At 44.6% G+C, this 26,804-nt stretch overlaps 1 protein-coding gene across 4 annotated transcripts in view; it reads left to right on the forward strand.

The window, feature by feature from the left end:
• WIPF1 (WAS/WASL interacting protein family member 1) overlaps positions 1-26,804 on the forward strand; it is a 115,765-nt gene that overhangs the window by 80,348 nt on the left and 8,613 nt on the right. For 3 of the 4 annotated variants that reach the window (XM_059166992.1, XM_059166995.1, XM_059166994.1), the window contains exons 2-5: positions 9,194-9,282; positions 13,862-13,991; positions 19,022-19,183; positions 22,031-22,801. In XM_059166992.1, the coding sequence (XP_059022975.1) occupies positions 9,232-9,282; positions 13,862-13,991; positions 19,022-19,183; positions 22,031-22,801 (1,114 nt within the window). In that variant the 5' untranslated portion in view covers positions 9,194-9,231. Of the gene's footprint in view, positions 1-8,587; positions 8,742-9,193; positions 9,283-13,861; positions 13,992-19,021; positions 19,184-22,030; positions 22,802-26,804 lie in introns of all 4 variants that reach the window. The other variant, XM_059166996.1, reaches the window with a different exon arrangement.

Below are 26,804 nucleotides of genomic sequence, written 5' to 3' on the forward strand. Positions count from 1 at the left end.
TTATATGATGGTTCTGAACTGTGATCTTGGGTCTGAAGGTAGCCAACCAAACAAATCAAAGGAATGTGGAGAATTAGATGAAACTTGTAGCCAATGTGCCTGTTCCCTAATTTTGTGTCATTGGGTTTCTACTTCCCCAGAGGAGATTATCCCTGTGTTTACTATCACACAGATGCTTCATGGCTCAGCAAGTGGGTAATTGAGGCCTCTGTGATAATCCCTAACTACTTTAGCCCATGAGTTACGTGGTCATTGTTGGGCTGCTCCTGCTTTGACTATGGAATGGGCCAACTCTCCTAATGTTAGGGAGAGATGTCTAATCATGTGCTCATTAGGCTGAAGGGTGAAGGCTCTCTCTTCAGAGGCAAACCCGAGTCATATGCACCTCCCAGAAGTTCTCATTGAATGCAGCCTTGAAGATTTAGGTGAGGTGAGGACCATGGTAAGCTGCTGTTTTGTTATGAGGAGAAAATAGAGTGGTGAGTACAGCAAGAGAACACCATCCTTTCATCCTCTAGCTGTCGGGACAGTGAGCTGCCCGAGTGTAGGTGCCATTACCAAAGCCTCCACATACAGAGGAGAAGCCAAGAGCCACACACAGGGCTGCCTCAGAGTATGGGCCTTTATGGACCCATTTGTCTGTGTGGAGGCCTTAGCATCATACAACTCAGACTCAAATACCATGTTACCACATATGGAAAGTCTTCCCAAACATAGAGATAGGACAGCCAGCTTACAATGGTCTCACTTATACTGGCTGTGCACAATGTCTTTTATATATAAGTATATTCAAGAGAGTTCATTTCTCCAACCAAAGTTTGGGTTAAATTGAGCCAGGGAACAAGGGTGGATGGATATAGTATTCTAGCCTTATGAAAGGGCCCTGAGGAACAGTTTAGGCATGCAGTAGCATATGGGATTCCAGCAAAACTACTAATAGGATGAGCTAAGGGGTCACTGTTTTCCTGGATGGATCAAGGTTTCTGGTGACAAAATCAGAGGCGTTTCCTCTTTTTGTAATAGACTGGGAAATGTAGATAAGAGCATTATCCATCCAAGGAGGAGAGGGAGAAAATATAGTAAGAAGTAACAGGGAGAAAAGGATATGTAGGCATGGAGCAGTGATATTGGGAAAGCTGTCTCCATTTAGATGCCACTTGCTTCCATACCCCCAAAATCTTTACTTTCAGGCCATCAGTTGGTACGTACATCCAGTCAGGATTTTGTTCCTTCCTCAGATGTGACATGTGAATCTAGAAGTCTATTCCCGGAAGTTTGATGGCACAGAGGTTGGTTAACAGTACCAAGAGGGACCCTTCCAATGAGGTTGAAGACACCTTTTGGAGGTATCTTTTCCAACAGATGAAATCTCTGGGTTGCAAGTATGATCTTTAAGGTCTTCCTCTCCCAGGAGCTGTGAAAATATTGCTCTGTTAAAGCATGGTCCTTTTTAAGAGAAGCAACTAGGCTTTTACAATATTGGAGTATATTTCCTTTCATCAGCTGTCAAAAGGGTGGGAACCAGATGCATCAGGCACCCTGTGACATTTCCAAAGGATGAGAATTTATGAGCTCCAAAGGATTGGATCCGAGATTTAGAAGAACTAATGATGGGGCTCCTGGGTGGCTCAATCGTTAAGCATCAGGGTCCTGGGATCAAGCCCCGTATCGGGCTCCCTGCTCCACAGGAAACCTGCCTCTTCCTCTCCCACTACACCCTGATTGTTTTCCCTCTCTCACTGTCTGTGTCAAATAAATAAATAAAATCTTCCAAAAAAGAAAAAAAGAACTAATGGTAACGCTTTTGCCCAGGTTATTTGAAAGGTCTCTACAAATTTTACCAATTGAGTCTTTCTTTTTCCTTTTTAAAGATTTGTTTATTTTGAGAGGGAGAACACACGTGCATGCATGCACGCAGAGAGGGAGGGGCAGAGGGAGAAAGAGTGACTTGTTCATCCCACCTCCCATCCTACAGTGGATATATTCTCTCTGCTTGAGAGACTCTCAAGCAGCCAACCTGCTGAGCTCAGAGCCAGACATGGGGCTTGATCTCACAACCCTGAGATCATAACCTGAGCCAAAACCAAGAGTCGATGCCTAACCGAATGAGCCACTCAGACATCTCACCAACTGAGTCTTAATAATGCTGTTTGTGCGTTGGGATAGCCCTAGATATTGAAGGTGGGAAGCTTAGTGAAAGGGCTACAGCATCAGCCCCACAGCACAGACCTGTCGAACTACTTGATCCGTGAGTGAGCTTCTGGGTCACTGTGAAGCTCAAGAGGGGGTCCTCAGGTACGAATAATCTTTTCTAATAGGATTTTAGCCACAAAAGCAGCAGTAACTTGTCTAAAGGGAAAGCTTCCAGTCCAGTGAGAAAACATACAAACCATGACTAAAAACTATTTTTATCAGTCAGATGGGGGGGGTGGTGAGGAAAACCTATTTGCCAAACCTCTGATGGTCCATTGGGCAATTTAAAATGCCCGGGAGCTGTGCAGATGTGTCTCCCAATACTGTACCTTAGACAGGTAGGACAAGCAAGGTGTGCACTTTTGCAGCCTTAGGAATATTTCCCAACCAGTGTTGTTTCATAAAGTCTCTCATTTCATCAGTAGTCCAAGGATTTCATGCGTGTACAGCGGTTAGTAATGGGAAGTTTAGAGCCTTTGGCCGGACTGTATTGTTATTTGGTTCAAGCCAGAGTTCTCTCTGTTTTATTGAACCAACAATTATTAGATTTCCAATATTGTTTTTTTTTTTCTTTTCCTCCTCTGGGGCCAACTGTTGAGCATCTCTTGTCAGTTCTTTGAGATTTTCTTTTAGAGGAACATCCTTTTCGACTATGACTGAGGTTTTGGTTACTGGTTCCTTAAAGAGTAGAGTTTTTAACAGAAATATCAGCAAGGTGGTTTCCTTTGGCCTCCAGGAAGTGAAGTCTCAAATACCCAGGGACTTTAACTCTAGGTAGAGGGGCTGGCAAAAGCATGGCCATCTAATAAATTTTGGACAGAAGAGCCATTTGTAATTTTCTTCTGTTAGAGGTAAGACATCCAACTCTTTCCATAACATCCCTGTAATGGGCTGCCCCAAAACCATACCGACTATCAGTGTAGATGTCCATGGTTATGCCTTCGGCCAAAGTTCAAGACCAAGCAGGAGCCTATAATTGAGACTGTTGGACTAAAGGTGAAGGAACTCTTTTAAAAAGAATTTTAATTGTGTGCCCAGCATATTTACCACTTTCATCCTTTGAATAAGACCCATCAGTAAACCATGAAAGATCTGCATTGATTTGAGTTTTCTGTAAATTACTGCAGGGAGTCAAAATGTACTGTGTTTGCATCAAGCAGTTGTGAGAGGCCTCGTCAGTGAAGGGGGAGAGAAGAATGGCTTGGCTCAGGATGTTGCAGGAAGAAAGCATTGCAGGATGGACAGTTAGTGGGGGTATTTCCCCGGAGGTGAAGTGACTGGCTGAAAGGTGTTTAATGTGGTGAGAATTCCAGAGGGCCTCTACTGCAAGGGACACAGAGATGATTGGGGGTGGTGGGGATGATGGTTTCTTCAGTTGGCTCAATCAAAAAGGCAGTGGCAGGAATGGCTCTGAGACAAGAGGGCTATCCTTGTGTTTCAGGTTCCGGTTGTTGGCTATAATAATGCTCCATGGCTTGATGATCGTTTCCATATTTTTTAGTGAGTGCTCCAAGGGCATTCCCTTCCCTCTCACAAAAAGGAAAAAAGGAACCTGTTAGTTGGGGTACCCAAGGAGCGAGCTTCATTAAGCTTTTCTTTAAGGCCTCCAAGTCTGTGTCATCTTGGTCTTCCCAAATAATAGGTCACGATTGTTGTTTTTCAGTAAAATATGTAGGGGTTGGGCCAGAAGAGAGAAGTTTAGAATCCAATTTTAACACTAGGCAGCTAGCCCAGGAAAATTTCGTCATTGGTGCTTCGTTTTAATTTTGGGAAGTTTAGGATACCACTCAGCCTATCTGAATCTAAATATAGCCCTTTTCCAAACTCAGGTGCCCTAAATATGGACCCCAAGTCAGAGCAAACTGCGATTTTTCCCTGGAAACTTTATGTCCCTTTAAGGCCAAAAGTTTTAACAGGTGGCTGCTCAGTGAAGAGGCTTAGGGAAAGGAGCAGAGAAGAAACCCATCTACATGTAGTAACAAGGTGGAGCCTCCAGAAAACTTTATGTCATCTACGTCAGCTTTTAAGGTTTTCAAGAAGGACTCTCCGTAAAACCCTGGGACATTACTGTGCAGATGTATTGTTTTCCTCCAAGAGAAGGCGGACAGGTATTAGCAGACCTTATCGACCGATGTACCAAAGGTAGCACTTTATAAGTTGGTGACAGTGAAAATTTGGCTTTCAGTGGGGATGGAGGTCAGTGAAATATGAGGCTTAGGAACAACGGGATGGCGAGGGATAACGTTATTGCTAATGGCTCGGAGGTTTTGGACAAGCCTCCATCCTCAACAACTGGGTTTTCTCACGGGTAAAATGGGGGTGTTACAGGGACCAGAGGAGGGCATAATGAGGTACTGAGCCTCAGAATCTTCTGTTATGAGTTTAGTACCTTGAAGGGTTCCTTTATTTATGAGGTATTAATTCTGGGGAGAGGTGCCAAGTCAATCCCTCCTTTGCCAAGTGCCCCAGAAGCACTCACACCAGCAGACCTATGCTTACCTTCAAGAAAGACAAATCTAGACCCATCTGTTGGTCGTTGACCCACCTGGAGGCTTGCTGTGTACCATTCCATTCATCCTCCCACAACTCTGTTCCACACGGTGCAGAGAGGGTAGTCTCTTACCCCAGGTGGGTAGGTATGATGGCAAAGAGTCAAAATGACATGTCCCTGACCCTGGTCTCACGTCCTCAGAGGGATTCTAGCCTTTTTCATCCATAGATCACACTAGTGTTTGATAAACCCCAAAAGACACCTTCTCTGGCTGTTACTAAAGGCATAAAACAGAGGCGCCTGTGTGCCTTAGTGAGTTAAGCCTCTGTCTTTGGCTCAGGTCATGATCTTGGGGTCCTGAGATGGAGCCCTGCTTTGGGCTTTCTGCTCAGCGGGGAGCCTGCCTACTCCTCTCTCTCTCTCTGCCTGCCTCTCTGCCTACTTCTCTCTCTCTGTCAAATAAATAAAATAAAATCTTTTAAAAAAATTAAGGCATAAAACAAAATACAGAGGATACAAAGGAAACTAGTTATACTCAAGTGTGTACAGTAAGATCTAGCAACAGATCCAAACATTGCTGTAATTTCAAAAGAGATCTGCGACGATTGTAACATGATGTGGAAATATGATGTGAAAAACTGTTCGTGAAAAAGTTTTAGGTACTGTGGTTTTCAGCCTACATTTATAATTGAAGGAAGTGCTAGGTTTTAGTTAGAGCTTAAGGGAACTAAACAGGTCCTTTTTTTTTTTTTTTCTATTCAAGTTCACAAACCCTTGAATTCTATCCACAGACCCTACAGGTGTAAGGATCCAGGTTAGGAATGCTGGGTCCATTAGGATCTATGCTGCTGTGCGGTCCTTCGGGAAGGTCCTTTTCTGGTTCTGATGTGTTCTGTCAACTCCATGAGAGGAGGGAACACTGACTATCCCAAGGCTTTGGGTTCTGCTTCACTGGTGAAGTCAGACTGCCAGGACAGCCGGTCCCAGGACTAATGGCTTGCAAGCCCTTCTGACCTAGGGCTCATTCTTCGTCCAAACCTCAGAATGCACAAGGGGTGACTCTGGGAGCTGTTGCAGTGGCCAGCACATGGCTTGCTTGTGCGATTACCTGGCTCTTTCACTCCGCACATATTTAGTGAGAACCCTGCTTTGGATCAGTGTTCGGGAGAGCTGGTAGAGTTCTGTCTGGTGGGGAGACAGCCAGGAAGAAGGCTGGCAAGAGGGACATGAGTTGGTCTTCTTTGACCCATGAGGTAAGGTAGCAAGATTGGAGTCTGGGATTTCTCAAAAGCTTCCCTCCAGGTTCCGCGCTGAACAAGCCCAGATAAGCAGGAAGGGACAGAGAGACCCCTGAAGTCAGCGCCTTCGATCCTTCAGGTGGGAGTAGTTTGCCTGGAGAAAGGAGGCTAGACAGGGACTGGGGAAAAGGAGAGAATGGTGAGGGCGCTCAGCCACAGATCCTCCTCCCGAGGTTGAGCTGGGGCAGGGAGGGGTGGGGGGAAGGCCGAGCCTCTGTGGTCCACAGGCTTATTTATAAGTCAGTTAGTGCACAGACAGAACCATAACAGCCACAGCAAAAAATTATATAACTAGATTAGAAAGGCCTGACAGGTGGCAGCCCCCTGAAAGGCTCCCTGTACCCCAGTGTGGCCCCTGAGCTGTATCAGACAGGAGTTCAACCTGATCTTTGCAAGCGGGGACTGAGTCATGAGAACCGGGCCCGTAAGAGGTTCCTGGTGGTCGACCAGAGCCCACTCCTTCCTGGCTCGGTGTTAGGATAATGGGATGGCAGGTTAGCTGGTGAAGTGGGGAGTTCGACTCAGTGCATAAGAGGGTTGAGGCGGTTTCATCATCAGGCACAGGGATGCTCTGTCCCACGGAGCACACCCCTGGGGCCCTCCAGGCGCCCTTGGCCACCCCCTCCCCTGGTAAGCTGCCTTCTCCAGCTCCGTTAGTACCACGGCTCCGGTGGCAGCGTCTTTCCCAGTCCGTTGCGCCTGAGTCCCGTTTCCGATGCCCGTCCTTGGTGCATGCCACAGTGCATGGTCCTGGTCCCAGGATGCATGCCACAGTGAGGCCTCGGGTGCCTTCTGCCGCAGGACAGGCTTCATAGCACAGGCCTGCCCTCAGCACTGGTCACACTGCCCATGCGGCCCCGCAGGTGACGGGCCGGTGTCCTGCAGGAAAGGCCCATTTAAGGAACACGTTTTAAAAGAAGCTTCATCTGAGACAGTCTCTCAGGGAAAAACGGATCGAGTTGTAGCACTATTTCGCTCTTTACTGCCCAAAAAGGCTTCTCGAAAAAGACCAGGGATTCAGAGGACTTGTGAATGAATTAGGGTCTTTCCGTGAATTGCTCAGTTTCTCCGAGTCCCAGTGTCCCCTGTGAAATGGGTGGAATCATGCTAGTCTGCGGCATCCCTTATAGGACTTAAAGACCCTGGAGGTGGGCGCCTGGGTGGCTCAGTGGGTTGGGCCGCTGCCTTCGGCTCGGGTCATGATCTCAGGGTCCTGGGATCGAGTCCCGCGTCGGGCTCTCTGCTCGGCGGAGAGCCTGCTTCCCTCTCTCTCTCTCTGCCTGCCTCTCTGTCTACTTGTGATTTCTCTCTGTCAAGTAAATAAATAAAATCTTTATAAAAAAAAAAAAGACCCTGGAGGTGACCGTGATCAAATTGATCGTTAAGTGACAGCAGCTGTGCTGGGCGGTGTTTCTGAAAATTCACTTTTTTGGCAGTCCCCTTGGAATGTCCAAACTGTCTTAATTCCCATCTTCCAGCAGCTTTGACAAGTCCAGACATGTCCTTTTAGATTTTGCATTCCCTTTCTGTTAACAGAAAGCAAGCCATCTAACAATACTTTAATAGAAAGTAGTTTCACGGTGTAAGTTTTCCCACATTAACTGTTCATGGTTGAACTGAATTTTTTAAAATTCTAATTGTTTTCTTCCCTTAAGAGAAGTGGAGAACAAGAGAAAGATAATTCTGCTGTTTAAGAGGCCCCTGGGTGACTCAGTGGTCAAGCATCTGCCTTCGGCTCAGGTCATGATCCCGGGATCCTGGGATCGAGGCCCACGTCCGGCTTCTTGCTCTGGGAGGAGCCTGCTTCTCCCCTGCCTGCCACTCCCCCTGCTTGTGCTCCTGCTCACTCCCTCTCTCTGTCAAATAAATAAATAAAATCTTTTTAAAAAAAATTCTGTGTTTGAAATTTAGGACACATGTTCCGTGTGGTTCAGGTGGGGAGTGTCCCAGGCCGCCCACTGGCTTAAGACTCAGATTCTACAACAGGCAGCTCAAATTTTAGTGCCCACGAATCACCTCAGGATCTTGTTAAGGAGCTGAAACAAATTCGGTGGGTAGAAAGAGGGGCTGAGATTTGACATTTCTAAGAGCTCGGGGTGACGCCCCTCCTGCTGACCCAGGACTACACTTGAGGAGCAGCGACTGGGTGGGAGGAGCCCAGATTACTTGAGGGCGAGAGCACCTGGCCCTACACCGGTCCTGGGACCCAGGGATGGGACCCTGAAAACGGAGCGGGAAGGAGGACTCATGCCTGGGGGAAGTCCTGGGAAGCTTCCTCGTCCAGTAGGTTCTTCAGCCCTGATGTTTGCCAGGCTGTCCGCTTCCCACTGCCATGGGCCGGGTTTTCCCTGCACTCTCCCAGCCGGCCACCATCTGGCTTCCCCTTGTTCCCAGAGCTGTCACACTATTCAGAAAGCCTTTCTAATGAAGTGTATTTCCAGTAAACAGCTTGGGACTCTGAAGTCTGGACCTTGTCTCTTTTTTCCCCTCTTTTAAAAACCTTCGTTCCTATAAGGAAGTGCCCGGTAGCACAAAGATGGGCATCTGGCTCCCTTGCCCATCTTACCTGCCTGCCTTACCTTATTCCTGCCTTCTTTCCCTGGAGGACTGTGAGACCTTTGAGGGCAAGACCAGAAAAATATTCATCTTCGTGTGCCTACAGTTCGTGCCAAGTCCCAGGCGAATGCCAGGCATTTGCAAGAAGAAAACCACCTTCCAGCTTACGCCGGCTCTGGGTGTTGTTTCCCAGACCTGCTCTGGTGGGTAAGGGAATTGAGCAGTGTGAGGCACCAATTTTGCTTCCAATATCTTAAGGCATTTGGGCTCAGAAACCTCCCCTACTAGGGCCCTTTCAGAAGAGTCACATCTTAGCAATGTTGTAAAGATGATTACACCCCTTGCGGGTGCCTGGGTGGCTCCGACGGTTAAGTGTCGGACTCTTGGTTTTGACTCGTGGTTATGATTTCCAGGTCTTGAGATCGAGCCCGGTGATGGGCTCTGCACTCAGCAGGGAGTCTGCTTGTGATTCTTGTCCTCTGCCCCACCCGAACGCCCTCTCTCAAAAAAAAAAAAAAAAAAAAAAAAAAAAAAATCTAATCTTCGTGAAATGCTGTCCCTTTGGTGGGAAGGAGGGAAGAAAGATTAGAACAAAGTATTACTAAAAAGTCTAATCCATGACCAAGTTTTATTTGTTTTTGCTTTGTTTTTATAGAGTGACCAGCAAGACTGTTGAACGTGTAGCTGTCCAAGATGCCTGTCCCTCCCCCTCCGGCACCCCCGCCCCCGCCAACATTTGCTCTGGTGAGTGGCCCCTTGACGACCCCAAATGGTGCACGAAGCAGGTCAGATGAAGTCGAACCTGGACGCCCATGCATTTGTTTTGCATGTATTTGCATTATGGCATGAAAACCGTGGGGCAGGTTTTTCCGCTGCAAGTAAGCCAGCCCCTGAGACCCAGGGGGCTGGTTGTCAGAGGTCTCAGGCGGTGCAGAGGACATGTGCGGGGTGTGCGTTCGTGGGGTTTCCTCTGTCAGGTCCATCAGGGAAACATCCTGTTCCTTCCCAGTACTGGGGTTCTGCCCGGCATGCTCTGTTGCCGTTCAATGGACTTGACTTCTACCCTTTAATTTCTGGACAGAACAGCCCAGAAACCCTGGTCTATGTCTGAAATGCAGCCGTTCGCCGTCCTGCAGACTCACTCTTTCTTTTTCTCTGACTTTCCCTTCTTTCCCGCTTCCCTCCTTCCCTTCTTCCCACTCTTCTTTTTGGCAAATACCACCCACCACTCCCTGACTCCCACTTCCCCCACACACACACCCTTCTTTAAATCTGTCCTTGCAGGGGCACCCAGGTGGTGCGGGCAGGTAAGTTTCCAACTCTTGGTTTCAGCTCAGGTTGTGATCTCAGGGTCATGAGATTGAGCCCCAGATAGGGCTCGTGCTCGTGTGGAGTCTGCTTGAGATTCTCTCCCTCTCCCTCTGCCCCTCCTGCTCATTCTCTCTCTTTCTCTCAAATAAATAAATAAATCTTTAAATCTTTAAAGCTCCTTACATTTAGATGTCTAGTTTCCAAAGGAATTTCTTCACTGGGCTCCTCCTGGTCTCTTGATAGACCTATCCTCAGAAATTAGTGCACCTTCTTACAGGAAGCCAGCAGCCCTCCCCGTGGTGACACAGAAAAGGCTCCCAGATGCACCCCTTTGCCCCACTACCTCAGCATGGGAAGGCTTCACTGCTGATGGGTCCTTTTCACTTGGGGAACTGAGGCTCAGAGACGAAAAGTCTCTTGTTCAGGCTTCCACAGAACACATTTATGTAGCCCATCTGAGGTCGGAACCCAGTTAGAAGAACTGGGTAGAACCAGCTTGTTGCTACCCAGTGTGGTCCTCCAGCTGCTGCTTAGCGGCCCCAAGGAGACAGTACAGAAAGAATAAGCATTAAGAAACACAGCAATTTGACAGTAGTGTTATGTCTGCTGTTCCTAAGATTGTATTTCATGGGTCTCTTTTTTAAGTAATTCATTATTCTTGTTAAAAATATTTACTTACTTATGTATTTTTAGAGAAAGAGCGAGAGTGTGCACGTGCGAGCAGGAAGGGGGAGGGACAGAGGGAGAGAAGGAATCTTCAGCAGACTCCTCGCCCAGCTGGGAGCCTGACATGGGCCTTGATCTCACAACCCTGAGATCATAACCTGAGCTGAAATCAACAGTCAGATGCTTAAGTACTGCAGTAAGTACTTAAGTACCCAGGTGCCCTCTAATTCATTTTTCTAATAATTAATTGTCATTTTACAAAAGTATCAGTCCAAGGTGAGCTGGGAAAAAAAATTTTGAAACCGATCCTTCACTCAGATATGTTTGAAAAATCCTGATCCAGGGGTGTCTGGGTAGCTCAGTCGGTTATGCATCTGCCTTCAGCTCAGGTCACAATCTCAGGGTCCTGGGAGTAAGCCTCACGTCAGCTTCCCTGCTCAATGGGGAGTCTGCTTCTCCCTCTCCCACTGCCCCTCCCCTCACACATACTTTCACTCTCCCTCAAATAAATGAAATCTAAAAAAAAAAAAGAAGAAGAAAAAGAAAGTTCTGATCTAGCTAACATAGCAGGATTTATTTATCTCTATTTCCCCAAAAGTGTGGTTTTATACCACTAGCTAGGTAGTATGTGGATTTTTTTTAAAATTTAATGCTCATGTACTTATTTTAATATGTTCTAAAATTTGTAACTATTACATTAAACTAAGGGTTTAATAGTGAATTAATTTAAAAGAAAATATTCACTGAAAAATTGTATAAATAATATAGTGAACTGACTTAATGAAAAATATTAAATAAATAGTAAGACAGAGAGCTGCGAAGACATTCAGGTGGTACTGCAGTGACTGAAATTTATCCTATCAACTCATTTCTGTACTTTATTTATTTGTTTGTTTATTTATTCATTCTATACATTTTTTTAAAAGATTTTATTTATTTGACACAGAGAGAGAAATCACAAGTAGGTAGAGAGGCAGGCAGAGAGAGAGAGAGGAGAAAGCAGGTTTCCTGCCGAGCAGAGAGCCCGACGTGGGGCTCGATCCCAGGACCCTGGGATCATGACCTGAGTCGAAAGCAGAGGCTTTAACCCACTGAGCCACCCAGGCGCCCCCATTCTATACATTTTTATGTGACCTAAAGCAAGATCCTAGAGAAGTAGGATACAGAGACGAGCAAAGGGAAAGGTGGGTTGGTGGCTGTCACAGGGCACTGTCTGGTGGGACAGCTCAGTGAAGGGCTCCGGACTGCCCACCGGAGAGGAATTAGCACCCAAGGAGATCAGGCATCAAAAGACATTTGGAGGCATCACAGGAGGCCGGTGAAAATTGCTGCCCTTCATCCTTAAAGAAGACAGTAGGTAATCTTAAGAGTTCACTCCAAGATGTCCAAGATGTGTCATCAAGTTGAAAAACTAAGTTTCAGAGCAACAGAAGATGACTCCATTAGCATACAGGAACTGTGCATGTAAGAGCCCTTCTGGAATGATCAGCTGCTGATATTAACAGGCTTGCTCAGGGCAGTGTCTCAGGTGGGTGGGGAAGGGGCATTTTGTTACTTTTCTTAACTGAGGTATAATTGACATTTAGGGTGGTGGAAGTTTAAGTCCTACCACATGTTGATTTGCTACATTTTTATACTTAATGTAATTACCATCTGAGCTTAGCTAACACCTCTTTCACATCACGCAATTATCATTCCTTTTTCCTGGTGAGAACATCAAAGACCCAGTCTCTTAGCAACTTTGAAGTTTATAATACAATATTGTTGACTCTCATCACCATGCTGTACTCGTCCAGGACTTGCTCGTCTTCTAGTTGTGAGTTTGTACCTTTAACAGCCGCTCCCTGATGTGAGCAAGGGGCATGTTAGATCCCACGTTTCCCCTTCTGCAAGTTACAGGGGAGGCTCTGGAATCACGCTGCCAGGGTTTGGATCCTAGGGTCCTCCTCTAACTGTCTCAATGACGGGGGCAAAAGATTTTACCTCCCTGTGCCTCTGCTCTCTTGTCTCTAAAATGGAAATAATGAGTCACAGGGCTGATGAGGACTAAATGAATTAATACACGTAAAGGAGGTAAAAGCAGTGCCTGACCCATAGTAAACGCTATATAAAATGTTAACTGCTGTTATTATGAGCAAGTAATACCTTATAATTATTCCAGGACCCTTTCACCTTAACAGAGAGCTTCTGTGTATCCTGCTTCAGGGTTTTTCTTAGCATTCCCTCTGCCTCTAGCTCGTAATAAATCGCTGGGTGAGGTAGCAAGCTAAACGGTCCCAACTTTACCTCCTGCGCCCCCCACCGGCTCCTCTGGAATCAGATCCTTCCAAAAGGGCTAGGACCAGCCTGAAAGGCCTCTGAAGTCTGCTGGAAGGACCACTGGGTTTGGGGAAGTCACCTCTGCCTAGGGCCAGGCCAGACCAAGCCAGTTTCCCCGTGTGACAGACCCAGGCACATGCCTACTACTTCCGAGTCCTGTGCTCTAGACTCACAGTGTCCCTGCTCCCTAAAATAACCCTGAGGAAGCAACATCCCAGTTTCATAGTACAGATCTTTCCCAGACATTCCAGAAAAGTGAGAAAATACCTAAGCATTTTAAAGCAGCACCTTTGTCCACTCTGCATTCTCTGTGAGCTAAGCTTTCAAAGGAATTCTATGTGAGAAACACCCTGGGCAAGGGCATGCGGGAACTTCGGGGGCTTATGGACGTGTTCTAGATCTTGAGTGTGGTGGTGGTCTCATGACTGTATCCTTTTCAATACCTGTAGAACTTTACACTAAAGTAGTGACTTGATTATTATGGAAATTATACCTCAAATGCCCTAACTTTAAAAGAAAAAAATCTTTGTCAATATAAACGGAGGGAATTATTTTCTAAAACTTGGGTGAATTTAAAACACATGCAACTGACCCTTTTTGCTAGAGACAATTTTCCCCTTGCTCCAGGTTAGCTCCAAAAGATAGGAGAGAGAAGCTGTTCTTCAGAACACATTCTGGAGTATGAAGCCTTGTAATATCTAGCAGAATCTCAAAATTCCCTTCTTGTTTTGAGCCATCCAACCCTGGCTCTTTTGGTGACCACCAGATTGTGGTCTGAGTTTTTAGAGACTTTTATCAGGGACTGACTCTTCCTGCATTAAAAATGAATGTAATTTATTGCTGCATCTGTTCCCAAATGTCTGGGTCTTAAAAAGAATGACATCGGATCTAAAACTTGTGGAGAATTTACAACCATTGCCAAGAACCTCAGTAACAAGCTCGCAGTACTCTAGCTGTCCCCTCTGAGTGTTGTGTTATATGATTTTAATTCAAGAGATGACTGTAAGTCTGCATGGTTTCCTTTCAGGCCAATACGGAAAAGCCTACCTTGAATAAGTCAGAACAGGCTGGGAGAAATGCTCTTCTCTCTGACATCAGCAAAGGGAAGAAACTGAAGAAGACAGTCACCAATGACAGGAGTGCGCCAATATTGGACAGTAAGTGAAAAAAGCTGTTTTCCATGGAGATAAGTGATTTATGGCCTAACAATCAGCCTTACCCTTCTAAATAGTGTTTTGTTTTGGGTTTGTTTGTTTGTTTTTGGTGGGTTCTTTTTTTTTTTTTTTTTTTTTTTTTTCGTTAACAACAGCTGCAAAGCTAGCAAAATAAGGGACTGTATCACTCATTGTGGCCACAGCTCCGGCTTGGGTTCCCTCTAATGCTGCAGGAAGCCAGTATAATAATTCTTTGTCCAAGACACACACAGCAGCGATTCTCTGAATTATTCACCACACTTTCTGGAAGTTAACCCGTTACTCTTTGCACCACAGATCCAAAGGCTGCATGAAATATGGAAAGAGCCCCAGCCTTGGAATCAACAGGTGTAGGTCCAAGTTCTGCCACATCCATCCCTTAACCATCTCCACACCTTATTGTCCTCAGGTGTAAAATGGAGATAATGGCTGTTCTGCTGCCCTCACAGTTTGCTGTGAGCAGCAGATGAGACAATGCGAAAGTATTCTGTGGGCTGGGATGTGTCATTCAAGTGTAAGATATGATTTTCAGGAGCTGGGAGAGAGAGAGAAAATGAGATCACAACTTCGCTTATCTACCCATCGTAAGTTGGAGGAACTTTCTAGAACAAGCCAGAGGATGTAGAATCAAGCAGGTACCCACAACACAGAACTCCTGTTAACATTCACCACAGAATGAAAATGTATCCATGACTTGAATCTACTGGTAGTTAATAACTAGGCCTTGAAACTGTCTCCACACATTCCTAGACCCTTCCACTGCCGGCTACCCATATCCTACACCCAGATCCCATTTGGACTCAACAGGAAATAGCCTGACTTTCCAAAAATCACCCCAGGGAGCTTTGTAGAGGGTGACCAGTGGATGCAGGATTTTGGCCAAGTCGAGGAGTAGAAGTGTTTAGGAAGAATTTCTAGGAAAATTCTCTTAGTAGAGAAGAAAGAAGGCTCAGAGTTAGGTGAGAACATTAGTGGGAGGAAAATGGAAAAGAGGAAGACCAAGACAAAGGCTTTTGCACATTGCTCTGCTGTGTCAGGTTGTGTGGTGCAGGGGAGAGAGTACACCATTCTCCAGAAGAAATTATGAGGAGTTTTAACCTTGACTGCACACAGTTACCTCTTTGTCAAAATGTCCATGAGGGGCGCTGGGTGGCTCAGTCGTTAGACATCTGCCTTGGGCTCAGGTTATGGTCCCGGGGTCCTGGGATGGAGCCCCACATTGGGCCCCCTGCTCAGGGGGAGCCTGCTTGCCCACCTCCTCTCCCCCTGCTTGTGTTCCCTCTCTCGCTCTTTCTCTTGTCAAACATTTTTTAAAAAGCTTATGAAACTGATCGGGTTCTTTTATAATCCCTTAATCCTCCTGATTGGTGTCACAAAATTCTCCCTAAGGGGAGCCCAGCACCACTTACCTCTGGGGAGCCTTGGTCCAAAGCTGTTGACTCCCGGTGCAAGGTATGGAGCCAGAGGTGCTCCGCATGCTGCTGATGTCGGGGACACAGCTCAGTCGTTCCTTTCCCCCAGGAGGGGGAGCCGGAGGCTCAAGAGAGGTAGATGTGAATTCCCCACTGATACTGAAGAACACTGAACAGTCTGTGGCCTGTTCCTGAATCCACTATTAGAAACTCACTGTATTCGTCAAGGTCCCCTTCGCCTACCATTCAATGGAAAGAAATATTAGCTCTTCTCCCTTCCAGCAGTTCAGTGATGTTTATGAACATGCTTTGCTTCATGGACACAAGATGCAACCCAGCTCATGCCCTGTTGTCCGTGCACTTAGCGGACACTGGCACCGTGGCCATGGGCTCTGTAAGTGGCATGGTCCACCCATAGCTTTACATTTGTTTGCAGCTGAAGCCTCCCTGGGTTCTATGTCAAAATGTTGACCGTGGTTATGCGGGATAAAGCTTTTACTTCAGCCTCGTCCTGCAGTGTGATTCCTAAGGAAGTGATCAGGAGCCAGTGAGAGATCATCAACTACTTTAGCGTTTCTCTCTGAAAGATGCTCCAAAGTTTCGGGTTAAGAACACTGATGAATCATGTCTGATAGTGCATGTCTTTGAATGTCCGCCGCCATGTAAAGGTATCCTATTTAAATGCAGCATTCCAAAATGTATCATTAATTAATGAGTAATATTTGAGTGTCAAGAGCATATTATTATTATCAGTAATAATTAAAATTAGTAAAAAAAAAAAATTGTGATTTCGTAACAGGAGCCATTTTGCATATACTTCTGGAAATTGTTATTGTAATTTGATTTGTTAGGTGAGGTGATCCTTGTCAGTTCATGATCAGGTTATTTCTTCTATCAGCAGATCTCCCAAAGGTATCCCAGAAAGCTCCACCCCTAAAAAAAGTGCAGAGTTAACACAGGCTTAGGATCGGTCTAATCGAGAAGAAAAGAAAACACAAATGAATAAAAGTAGGACTCAGCATAGATTAGTGAGAGATTTAACACAGGTTTTTTCAAAATTAAGGATGCTGTGATGCATTTATATGCTAAAACATGTTAAAATCTTAAAGAAATTAATGTTTTACAAAAAGCATAAATTTACCAAAATTCACTCATGAAGCTTCAACGAGCAAGGGGAAGTTGAACACTTTTTCTAGCTTTCTCTCTAAAAAGCTTTAGAGCCAGATGACTTTATCAGTGAATTCTTCCAGATTTTAAGAAACAGCTTATTCAAAGGCTATACAAATCATTCCCAAACATAGGAAGAGAGGAAAAGCTATCTGATTGATATAATGGGATTCACATGGCCCTAACCTCAAACTTGACCAAGGCAGCACAAACACAAAAAGAAAGCTATCTATCAGTGTCCCAGGGGACCTGTGGCAATGTCTGGAGGCATTTTTAGTTGTCATAACTTAGCCAAGGTGGGGTTCCTACTGACATCTAGTGGGTGAAGGCCAGGCATGCTGGAAACATTCTACAGAGAATAAGACAGCCACCCACAAACAAAGAACTATCTGCTCTAAAGTGCCAGTAGTTCCCAGGTTAAAGGCGTGCTCATTAAAAGCAAACTATGGTTGCCTGTAGCAATATTAATAATTTATATCATATGGAAGTTCAGTCATCAAAGTAATTACTTATATAAACTAGAACAAAAATAAGATACAAGAGGAAGCAAAACCTTTATTATTTGGAGACCCTATGTCTAGTAGAAAATCCGAGATAATAGTTTTTTAATAAATTTTAATTTAGAAAATATTAGCAGAATGGTTTATTAGATGTCAAATGAAATTTTCTTTCTTTTAAGGATTTTTTTTTTTTTAATTTGACAGAGTGAGAGAGATCACAACTAGGCAGAACAGCAGGCAGGGAGAGATGGGGAAGCCTGCTCCCTGCTGAGCAGAGATCCCAATGCGGGACTCGATCCCAGGGCCCTGAGATTATGACCTGAGCTGAAGGCAGAGGCTTAACCCACTGAACCACCCAGGTGCCCCAAAATTTTCTGATGCCAATGATAACCAATTACAAAAGGGGCAAACACCCCTTTCACAGTTTCAACAAACAAAAATGTATCAAAGTAACCTTAACAAGAAGCATATGTGACCCATATCAGGAAAAATTATAAAACTTAATTGAATGTAGCAGAAGACATGGGAGAGTATACCATGTTTCCATATAGTCTAAATATCATAAAAGTGTCAGTCCTCCCTTATTTATTTGTAGATTTCATACTGCCTGTCAAAGACTCTAGAAGGTTTTCCAGGGATAAAACTTTAAACAATGTTAAACCTCATAAATACAAATATACATACATACATACATCATAAATTGTATGAGACAATTCTTTAAAAAGGGTTATAGTCATGGCTCTCATATAGATATAAAACAAACATATGTCAAATATTTTATTTAAGTCATTAACTACTGAGGGAAGTAGTATACTGTTACCAGTGCAAAGGAGAGTTCAAAGTACCACATACATCAGAGCTGAAATGAATGTATAGATAGGTAAACCTGTGTGAAGTCAATTGCATGCCGCTGAACACAACTATTTTACATTTCTATGGACAATAAGTTTCTGCAACTTAACAGAGTTGTAAAATATGTCACAGACAAGGGAAATAACCTGAAAGTCTAGACAGGATACTTAGTAATCTTCTTTTTACTTTCTTTTTCTTTCTTTCTTATTTTTCTTTCTTTACATTGTTTTCTATTTACCATTTCAGGATCCTCCACAGGCTTGGGGAAGTAAATACAAAATAAAACAAATTCTTTGTACCATCTTCAACTGCAGGGAGTTTTTAAAATGTTCAAGCCTACTGTTGGGCTTTATGCTATTAGAAAATTGAAATCAAACCATAAGGTCATCAAATAAGTAAATGGTCAAAAGAACCACAATATATTCATGCCCTACAACACAATGTGGTCCCTTAAACTCATGTTTTCAAAGAGTATTTGATGACATGGGAATGCTAACAATAAAGTGTTAAGTGAAAAGAGCAGGCTAAAAGCTGTTTAGTGAATTTGGTCTTAATTTTGAGAAAAAATAAATAAAATGAAAAAGTACTAGCAGGAAAAAATATCCAAAGTAGTGTATAAATTTCCAAAATTACGGGATATTTTATTTTCTTCCCTTTTTTTTTACAATTCTCCTTTTTACCACCTTTTATTATATCTCCCCCTCCTTTGGGACTTGCTTTCTTTGAAGATTCTTTTATTTGCCAAATCTTAGGATACAGGTAATAACTCATACAGCAGCTAGCCAAGCAGGGAGCATGGGGGCAAGGCATCATCTATCACTAATTCTCCTGCTGTGGGGCCTGGGACAGCCCTGGAGTGAAAAGCAAAACCCTTCCTTTTCTGACCAGGGGTAGGGTGAATTGTTAAAATACTGCTTTTTCATGAAATCCCAGGAGTCCCGCACAGGCCCAGTTGGAGCCAGCTCCCTGTTTGACCCGCATTGTTTATTGTGTACTTGGGCTCAGGCTGTACTCTGGTGCTGTTTTCATACACAGTGAAGAGAGTGTTTCCTTCCTTCTGCAGAACCTAAAGGAGCTGGTGCTGGTGGCGGTGGTGGTGGCGGTGGCGGCGGTGGCTTCGGTGGCGGCGGCGGCGGCAGTTTTGGGGGGGGTGCCCCACCTGGCTTGGGAGGACTGTTTCAGGCTGGGATGCCGAAGCTGAGATCCACAGCCAACAGGGATGGTGGTAAGCAGAGTTTCTTTGTCTCTTAGCAACAAGGTGAGGCCAGTTCCATGGTTTGGAGGCTTGGCATCCCCTCGAAGGCACTGTGCCCTTTAAAACATTTTAGATCGCTTGAAATGTAACATTGTTTTATAAGAAAGACTCTATTTAGCATCTCTCTCTTTTTTTTTTTTTCCTTAAATCAAAATCAGACCACTCCATGGAGCTGTTAAATATTTGCCCTGTGTCCTCGGGATAACTTGTACTTTTTTGTTCTTTTCTAAAGGGTGAGCTAGAGTGGGAAGGAAAAGGAGGAGCAAATGGAACTGGCCACTGCTGGAAGGGCTGCCTGGTGACCTGGCAAATTCACCTTTTCTCTGTGAGGCAGCTTGACCCAGCTATTGTATGGAAAATACCTGTGAGCCACTTTCCAAAACACCGTGGAGCATGTTATACGGAATGTAATTACATGTCTCACTAAATCTAGAAAGGTGTTTTGCATGACAGACTTCTGGCATTTGAGGGCCAGTGATTCTAAATATTGTCTGCACAGGCACATGGAAACGAGTCCTGTGGGATTGTCTTGAACCTAATGGCAGAGAGAAAAATGGAACCTGGTCATGCCCAAATAAAAAACTTTACACAGTACGTGAGGCTCAATAAGTTTTACCATAAAACTTTTGGTATTAATGTTTGTTGTGTTAGAAGACTTTTATTTCTAATTCTGTGATCGTTTCGTGTGTCTCCTGGGAAAGTGTGAAATTCTCACGGTCATATAAAGACAAAAACCACTGAATCCTCACAGTTAGTTGACTATTTAGTGTTGGATGGTCAAAATCTAGAGATACTTAATATGAGAGATTCTGTCTTGCCAGACCTACATTCACATTTACATTTACTGACTTAAAACCCACCAGAAGGACTGAGGCAGCTGACAAATGAAGACAGGCAGTGCTTTAACAATAGGTGAAGAAATTAAGGCAAAAGACAACTGGAAATAAATTCATAACGTGAAAAAGGAATTATGTTTGTGCACAAAATGGTGTACGAGATGTACGCATCAGCCTAGTGTACCGTCCACATAGTGACCACTGTCCGTGTGATGTACACATGGCGAATAACCCAGCTTCAATCCGATACAATTCATCACAGTTTGATGACCTAGAAATATACCACACAGTCAAGGGAAACACAGCTTTCTACTAGTACTGAAGTTGAAATAAATTCTCTCTAGAGTTCATGTTACTCCGCTGTATGAATCCATCCAAATGTCTCTCACTGCACCTTGGGTGAAATCTGAAGTCCTCTGGGGGCGCCTGGGGGCACTCAGTCCTTTAAGTGTCTGCCTTTGGCTCAAGTCAGGATCCCAGAGTCCTGGCTCCTGTCTCAGCTAGAAGTCTGCTTCTCCCTCTCTCTTGGCTCCTTCTCTGGCCCCCCGCCATGTTCTCTCTCTCACACACTCTCTTTCTCTCAAATAAATAAATAAATAGTCTTTAAAAAAAAAAAAAAAAAAGTCTGAAGTCCTCTGCTTTATAAGGAGACCTGGCCCTTGCTGGCCACTCAGGGTCCGCTTGTAGCTTCTCCAGCTCACCGTGCCAAGCGCACAGACCTCAGTTTTTCAACTTGAAGCTCATTCCCACTCCAGGGCCTTTGTACCTGCTGGCCCTCTGCCTAAAGCACCTTATCCCTATCTTTCTACAGCTCACCTCAGCTCAAATGTCTTATCTTCGGAAAAGCCATCCCCAGCCAGCCACCCTATCTATCTGGTCTCCCCATCTCAACGTATTTCAGCTTCTTTTTAGTACTTAACAACTATCTGCAAATGTTTATATGTTTGCCGGTTTATTATCTCTCCCAAAAGAATGTAAGCCACAGGAAAGCGGGATTTTTTTATTTTGTATATTCTTCTGGGGTTAGCATCTAGAATAATGGCTGGTATATAGTGGTACTCAATTAATATTTGGTACCTTAATTAACTCGCAGTTGAAGTGGTAGAAGTTTCCAGTGTCATCATTTTTTGAGAATTACCTTAGGTTCCAAGAGATTCTGGAGTGGTGATTTGAATTTTTCCAAAATTTTGGTTCCTTCTGTTGAACAAAAGCAGTTTAATATTAATACATAATAGGGTTGTTCTGTTCTGCCAGTGTTGACATGGAAGGTGATTCAGTGAGGAAAAGAACTTGTGTAGTTTGCCTGCTTCTTTGCAGATTAAGACCAACCACCGGTGTCAAGTCTTTCAATCAAACTCTGACCATTTCTTTTTCCTTTGTTAGTTCTTTCTTATTTCAGTTAACGATTCTTCCATGACATTTTTCCACCTTCTCTTGGGAAATTTATTCAAAGGGACTGGGTAAGCCCTCCCCAGTGAAGAGTTACCTTGAGATAACTAACTTTTCACCTATCATGGCTATGTTATTTTTTCGAACCTGAGAGGTACAGCAGGGGGACAGGGATGTTTGATAGGGAGGAAAGAAAATCATTAGCAGAAATCCCACGTGCCAACACCATCTACCCTTTTCTTCTCATGTTGAATGGGGAGCTCTCCTGAACCACTGACAACTTAATCCTGGTTCTTGTCCACACCTAATGCCAAGAGGGCTCTCCGGCATTTTTTTGCCAGCCAACAGGCTGTAGGACCTGGAACTAGCAGGTGCACAGGGATCTGTGATCTGTTCTTCTGTCCCCTGGAAGGACCACTAGAACCTGATTTATATAAATAATATATAAATTATTTATATAAATAATGCTCTATATTCTTTAGAGCATCTAGGAAAGGACTTCCATCCAGTAGCTGAGAATATACTCTAGTTCTCTGATTCCTTTGAGAGGGGGTCCTAATTTTCTAACTGGATTTTTTTTCCTATTCTTCAGATTCTGGAGGAAGCCGACCCCCAATTTTGCCACCAGGAGGAAGAGCCACATCTGCTAAGCCTTTCTCACCCCCAAGTGGCCCAGGGAGGTTTCCTGTGCCTTCTCCCGGCCACAGAAGTGGTCCCCCAGAGCCTCAGAGGAGTCGAATGCCTCCCCCGAGGCCCGACGTGGGCTCAAAGCCTGATAGCATTCCCCCTCCAGTTCCCAATACACCAAGACCCATTCAATCAAGTCTGCACAACCGGGGCTCCCTACCAGTGCCTGGGGCCCCCCGGCAGCCCAGTCCTGGGCCCACCCCTCCCCCCTTCCCTGGAAACCGAGGTGCTGCTTTTGGAGGAGGCTCCGTCCGCCAGACACCCTCCAGCTCCTCCTCGCCGTTCTCCAACAGGCCTCCCCTGCCCCCAACCCCCAGCAGGGCCTTGGAGGACAAACCGCCCCCTCCACCTCCTCCAGTGGGCAACAGACCCTCCATCCACAGGGAAGCGGTCCCACCGCCTCCCCCTCAGAACAGCAAGCCCCCCGTGCCTTCTACCCCGAGGCCTTCCTCCTCCTCACAGGCCCCACCTCCACCGCCGCCACCAAGCAGGCCCGGCCCTCCTCCCCTGCCTCCAGGTTCCAGTGGCACTGATGAAACCCCAAGACTCCCACAGAGGAATTTGTCCCTTACGCCGTCTACAACCCCCTTACCTTCACCAGGACGATCAGGCCCTCTTCCTCCCCCGCCCAGTGAGAGACCTCCTCCTCCGGTGAGGGACCCACCGGGCAGATCAGGTATGTCACACGGGGGTGGAGTATGTCTTCCTCCAGCCCAGCCTGTTCCCGTGTCACTAATCATCGTATAAGCAAAGGGAGCTTGACAGAAGCTTAAGTAAACTCTCAGACTGCTCTAATCTTGAGTGACACTTAGCATGGCTGACTTCACCCTGACCTCCTGTGAGCCTCTGAGGAAAGTGGGATTACAATTTCTGTCTGCATTTTAGAGATGAAGGGACTTTTTTTTTTTTTTTTGAGAGAGAGGGAGAGAAATTATGAGTAAGTGGGGCGGGGAAGAGCAGAGCGAGAGGGAGAAGCAGACTCCCCACTAAACAAGGAGCCCCACTGTGGGACTCGATCCCAGGACCCTGGAATCACGACCTGAGCCGAAGGCAGACGCTTAACCTACTGAGCCACCCAGACACCCTGACTAACTTATAAGGCAAATGATCACCAGCTAGTTAATAAGAAGAGACCAGAACTTTGACCTCCAGTTCTCAAATGTGCTCGCCACGCTACTGCCCTGACTTCCCTAAAGTGAATATCAGCTGTCTTAATTGGGGAACTAAATTCATGTCTCCTGTAAGAGCATCCATTATTCCAACAAGAAGGGTAACTATCTAAGAGCCAATGAACTTTTCTTGTACTGCTCTCTCCATCTGTCAAGCTTTGAGGCCATGTCCCTAATCATTAAAGACAAGTGTTAGAGCCCATTTTGCTGTTTGTTAACAGCTTTGGCACATAAATCCCTTGGAGAAGCAGATAAAGGTAAAGGCCTTGGGGGCAGCTGGGTGGCTCAGTGGGTTAAGAATCTGCCTTCAGCTCGGGTCATGATCTCAGGGTCCTGGGATTGAGCCCCGCATCGGGCTCTCTGCTCAGCAGGACGCCTGCCTTTTCTTCTCCCACTCCCCCTGCTGTGTTCCCCCCCCACATTGTGTCTCTGTCAAATAAATAAATAAAATGTTTTTTAAAATTAAAAAAAAAAAAAAAGGTACAGGCCTTTTGTTCCTGAAAATGCTCATAAGAACAACTCAAGAGCTGCGTGCTGTTTCATGGACTGAAGGCTCTGCTGCACCCCACCCCCCGGGCTGAGAAAGCTGGGCCGAAGAGAAGAATTTTGAGACTTTATGAAATGCAATGAAGTGAGAATTCCCTAGAACTTGTACTCTCTCCTAATTATAATAGGTGCTTTTTATTTCACAGTGGTTATTGATAGGTATAGTAGAACCATCTATGTTCTTAATTTAACCTTATTATTGTTATATAAGATGCCTGGAAATGGGGTGTCTTTTTCTTTAGGAGAAGCTAACCTTTTGCCCTGTGACCACAAGAACCTAATAAACACAACTTTTTTTTTTTTTTTAACATTTTATTTATTTATTTGACAGAGAGAGGGAACACAAGCAGTGAGAGGGGCAGAGGGAGAAGCAGGCTCCCCACTGAGCAAGGAGCCCGATGCGGGGCTTGATCCCAGGACCCTGAGATCATGACCTGAGTTGGTTAAGCGTCTGCCACGCAGGCGCCCCTAAACACCACTCTTTACATCAGTAGTCCTCAAAGGTGACCATGGGCTAGAATCTCCTGGAGAGCTTTAAAAACCGTGCTGGGTCCCTTCCCCAGGGTTTCTGGTTTCATTGCTCTGGGTTACAGACTGGGTATCAAGATATCTGGAAGCTCCCCAGTGATTATAATGTGCTGCAAAGTTTGAGAAGCACTACTTCAAACTGCTCTGGCCTCAGACAATAGGCAACAAATATAAAAAGCTAGTACCAGTCATTTCAATCCAATCCCTACACATCATGGCATCTCATTAAGTAGTCTTTAGAGAACAAACGGAAACAGATAGATGAATGAAATGCAGTATTTTCTTCTTATCCAACAGCTAGTGGTATTCCCCCAAAGTGACTAAGCAGCAGTTTGCATGGTTCTACCAAATGGACAAGTCAACAGATTAAATCTTCCCCAAAATAGGACAGGCTGTGACATATAGTTATAATGTTATTTATTTCGATTGTATAAGTCATGTTCGTTTATTATGGAAAATACAGAAAAGTATAAAGAAAACAAAAATGATCTATAATCCTACCACCACCACCCAGAAATAATCATAACATTTTTTATTATCCTTTCAGCTTTTTTAAAATGTATGTTTTGAGAGGGGTGCCTGACTGGCTCAGTCGGTAGAGTATGCAATTCCTGATCTTGGGGTCATGAGGTCAAGCCCCACTTGGGCATAGAGCTCACTTTAAAAAAAAAAAAAAAGAAAAAAGAAATGACAAATCAAAAAAAAAAAGGGAAAAAAATAAGTAAAACGTGTGTGTTTATATATTCGTATATATATAAACATATATTTATGTTTACAAAATCAGTATCACAGTATACATACTGTTTGGTTATTTGCTTTTTATTTATCAATGTCATTAACATCTTCTGATAGGATTATAAATTATTCTTGTACAGCCTGACTTCTAATGACTGCATAATATTAGATTCTACACATTTACCTTGATTTATTCAAACCATCTCTAGATTTTTACTGTTGCAGATAATGCAAGGAATATATTCTTGTAGCTAAATATTTTTGCACATTTCTATGTATTTCCTTTGGAATAATTCCTCGAAATGGAGTATTTTGGTAAGCAGGTATGCATAGTAATCTATAAATTTCATAGGTACTTCCAAACTGACCTCTAGAAAATTCCTACCAACTTTCATTCCCACAGGATCTTATGAGAGGTCATCAAGGGCCATCTGTATTTTGAGAGGAGGCCTGGCTTTATTGCTAGGAGTGTGGGCTTTAGAATTTGACATATTTGGAGTCTTGACAAAACCTGACTTGAGGTTTTTACCCTTCCAACACCAGCAGCCTCTTCCGTGTCCCTTCACCTCTCAGGGTTGCTGTAAGAATTAAGCGAGACAAGTGCGTATAGTGGTTATCTTAATTCCTAGCATGTAACAGCATTCAATAAATGATAGTTTGTTGCTATTATTACAAGAAGTTGAAATCTGAGGGTGCCTGGGTGGCTCAGTCAGTTCAGCATCTGTTTCTTGCTTGCGGCTTAGGTCATGTTCTCAGGCTTGTGAGATCGAGCCCTGCGCTGGGCTTCCTGCTCAGTGGGGGAATGTGCTTGAGATTCTCCCTCTCCCTTTCCCCTTAGAGAGTTCTGCCAACTCTCTGTCTCAAAAGAAAAAAAAAGTGTAATCTGCTTTCTTATCTATTATGCTTGCCTAGGTTTGGAGCAGGGGTCCTGGAAGGTTCGAGAGTTAGGAGCATGAACATTTACTTGAAGAGAGAGAGAGAAAGAGAGAACAAGTCGATCAGGCCCCATAATACTGGAAGTCTAGTTCGCGTTTGGTGACAGCTGTGCGCTGGTAGTACCAGTGAAATTAACCCACAGCATGTGAGATACTTTCCCCCCAGTAAATCAGCTCCTCCTGAATGGGAGCCCAGCAATGGCAAACAGATGGGGCAATAAATCAACCCTACCAGGAGAAGCACTGAAGACTCCTTGAGAGACCAACCAACCAGGGCCGGACATGCCTCTCACCTCCATCAGCTGTCTGGGCCAAGACTGCCAGGCAGGGATACATACAATGGGTGGGTTGTTCAGTTTAAGGTCCTTTAGGTGGATTCTGAATCTGTAGTTAATAAAAGACATTTATATTTATAGTACCATAAGATGTTGTATTTACGTAAAATGTCAGCATCTTGCAAGAGAAGCACACTGCTGAAGACCAGGAATAATTACTAAGGCCATTTTGATTTGCATGGGAAGATTCAAGTTCTTTTTTTTTTTTTTTTAATTTACTTATAATCTAAATAGCCTCTGAATTTGGAAGATGGGACAAGGAGGACAGGTTTCTTTTGTATTATCAAAAAGAATTTCCTTTTTTTTAGGAACTTAAACATTTCCGATTATACCATACCATTGCAATTTTTTTAAATGGTTCCAGAGACTTAAATTGTACTTTTTATTTGCTTTTTCACTACTTATTCCTGGCAAGAGTGCTGTGAGATGAC

Source organism: Mustela lutreola, chromosome 3, assembly GCF_030435805.1.
Source record: "Mustela lutreola isolate mMusLut2 chromosome 3, mMusLut2.pri, whole genome shotgun sequence".
NCBI classification, from domain to species: Eukaryota; Metazoa; Chordata; class Mammalia; order Carnivora; family Mustelidae; genus Mustela; species Mustela lutreola.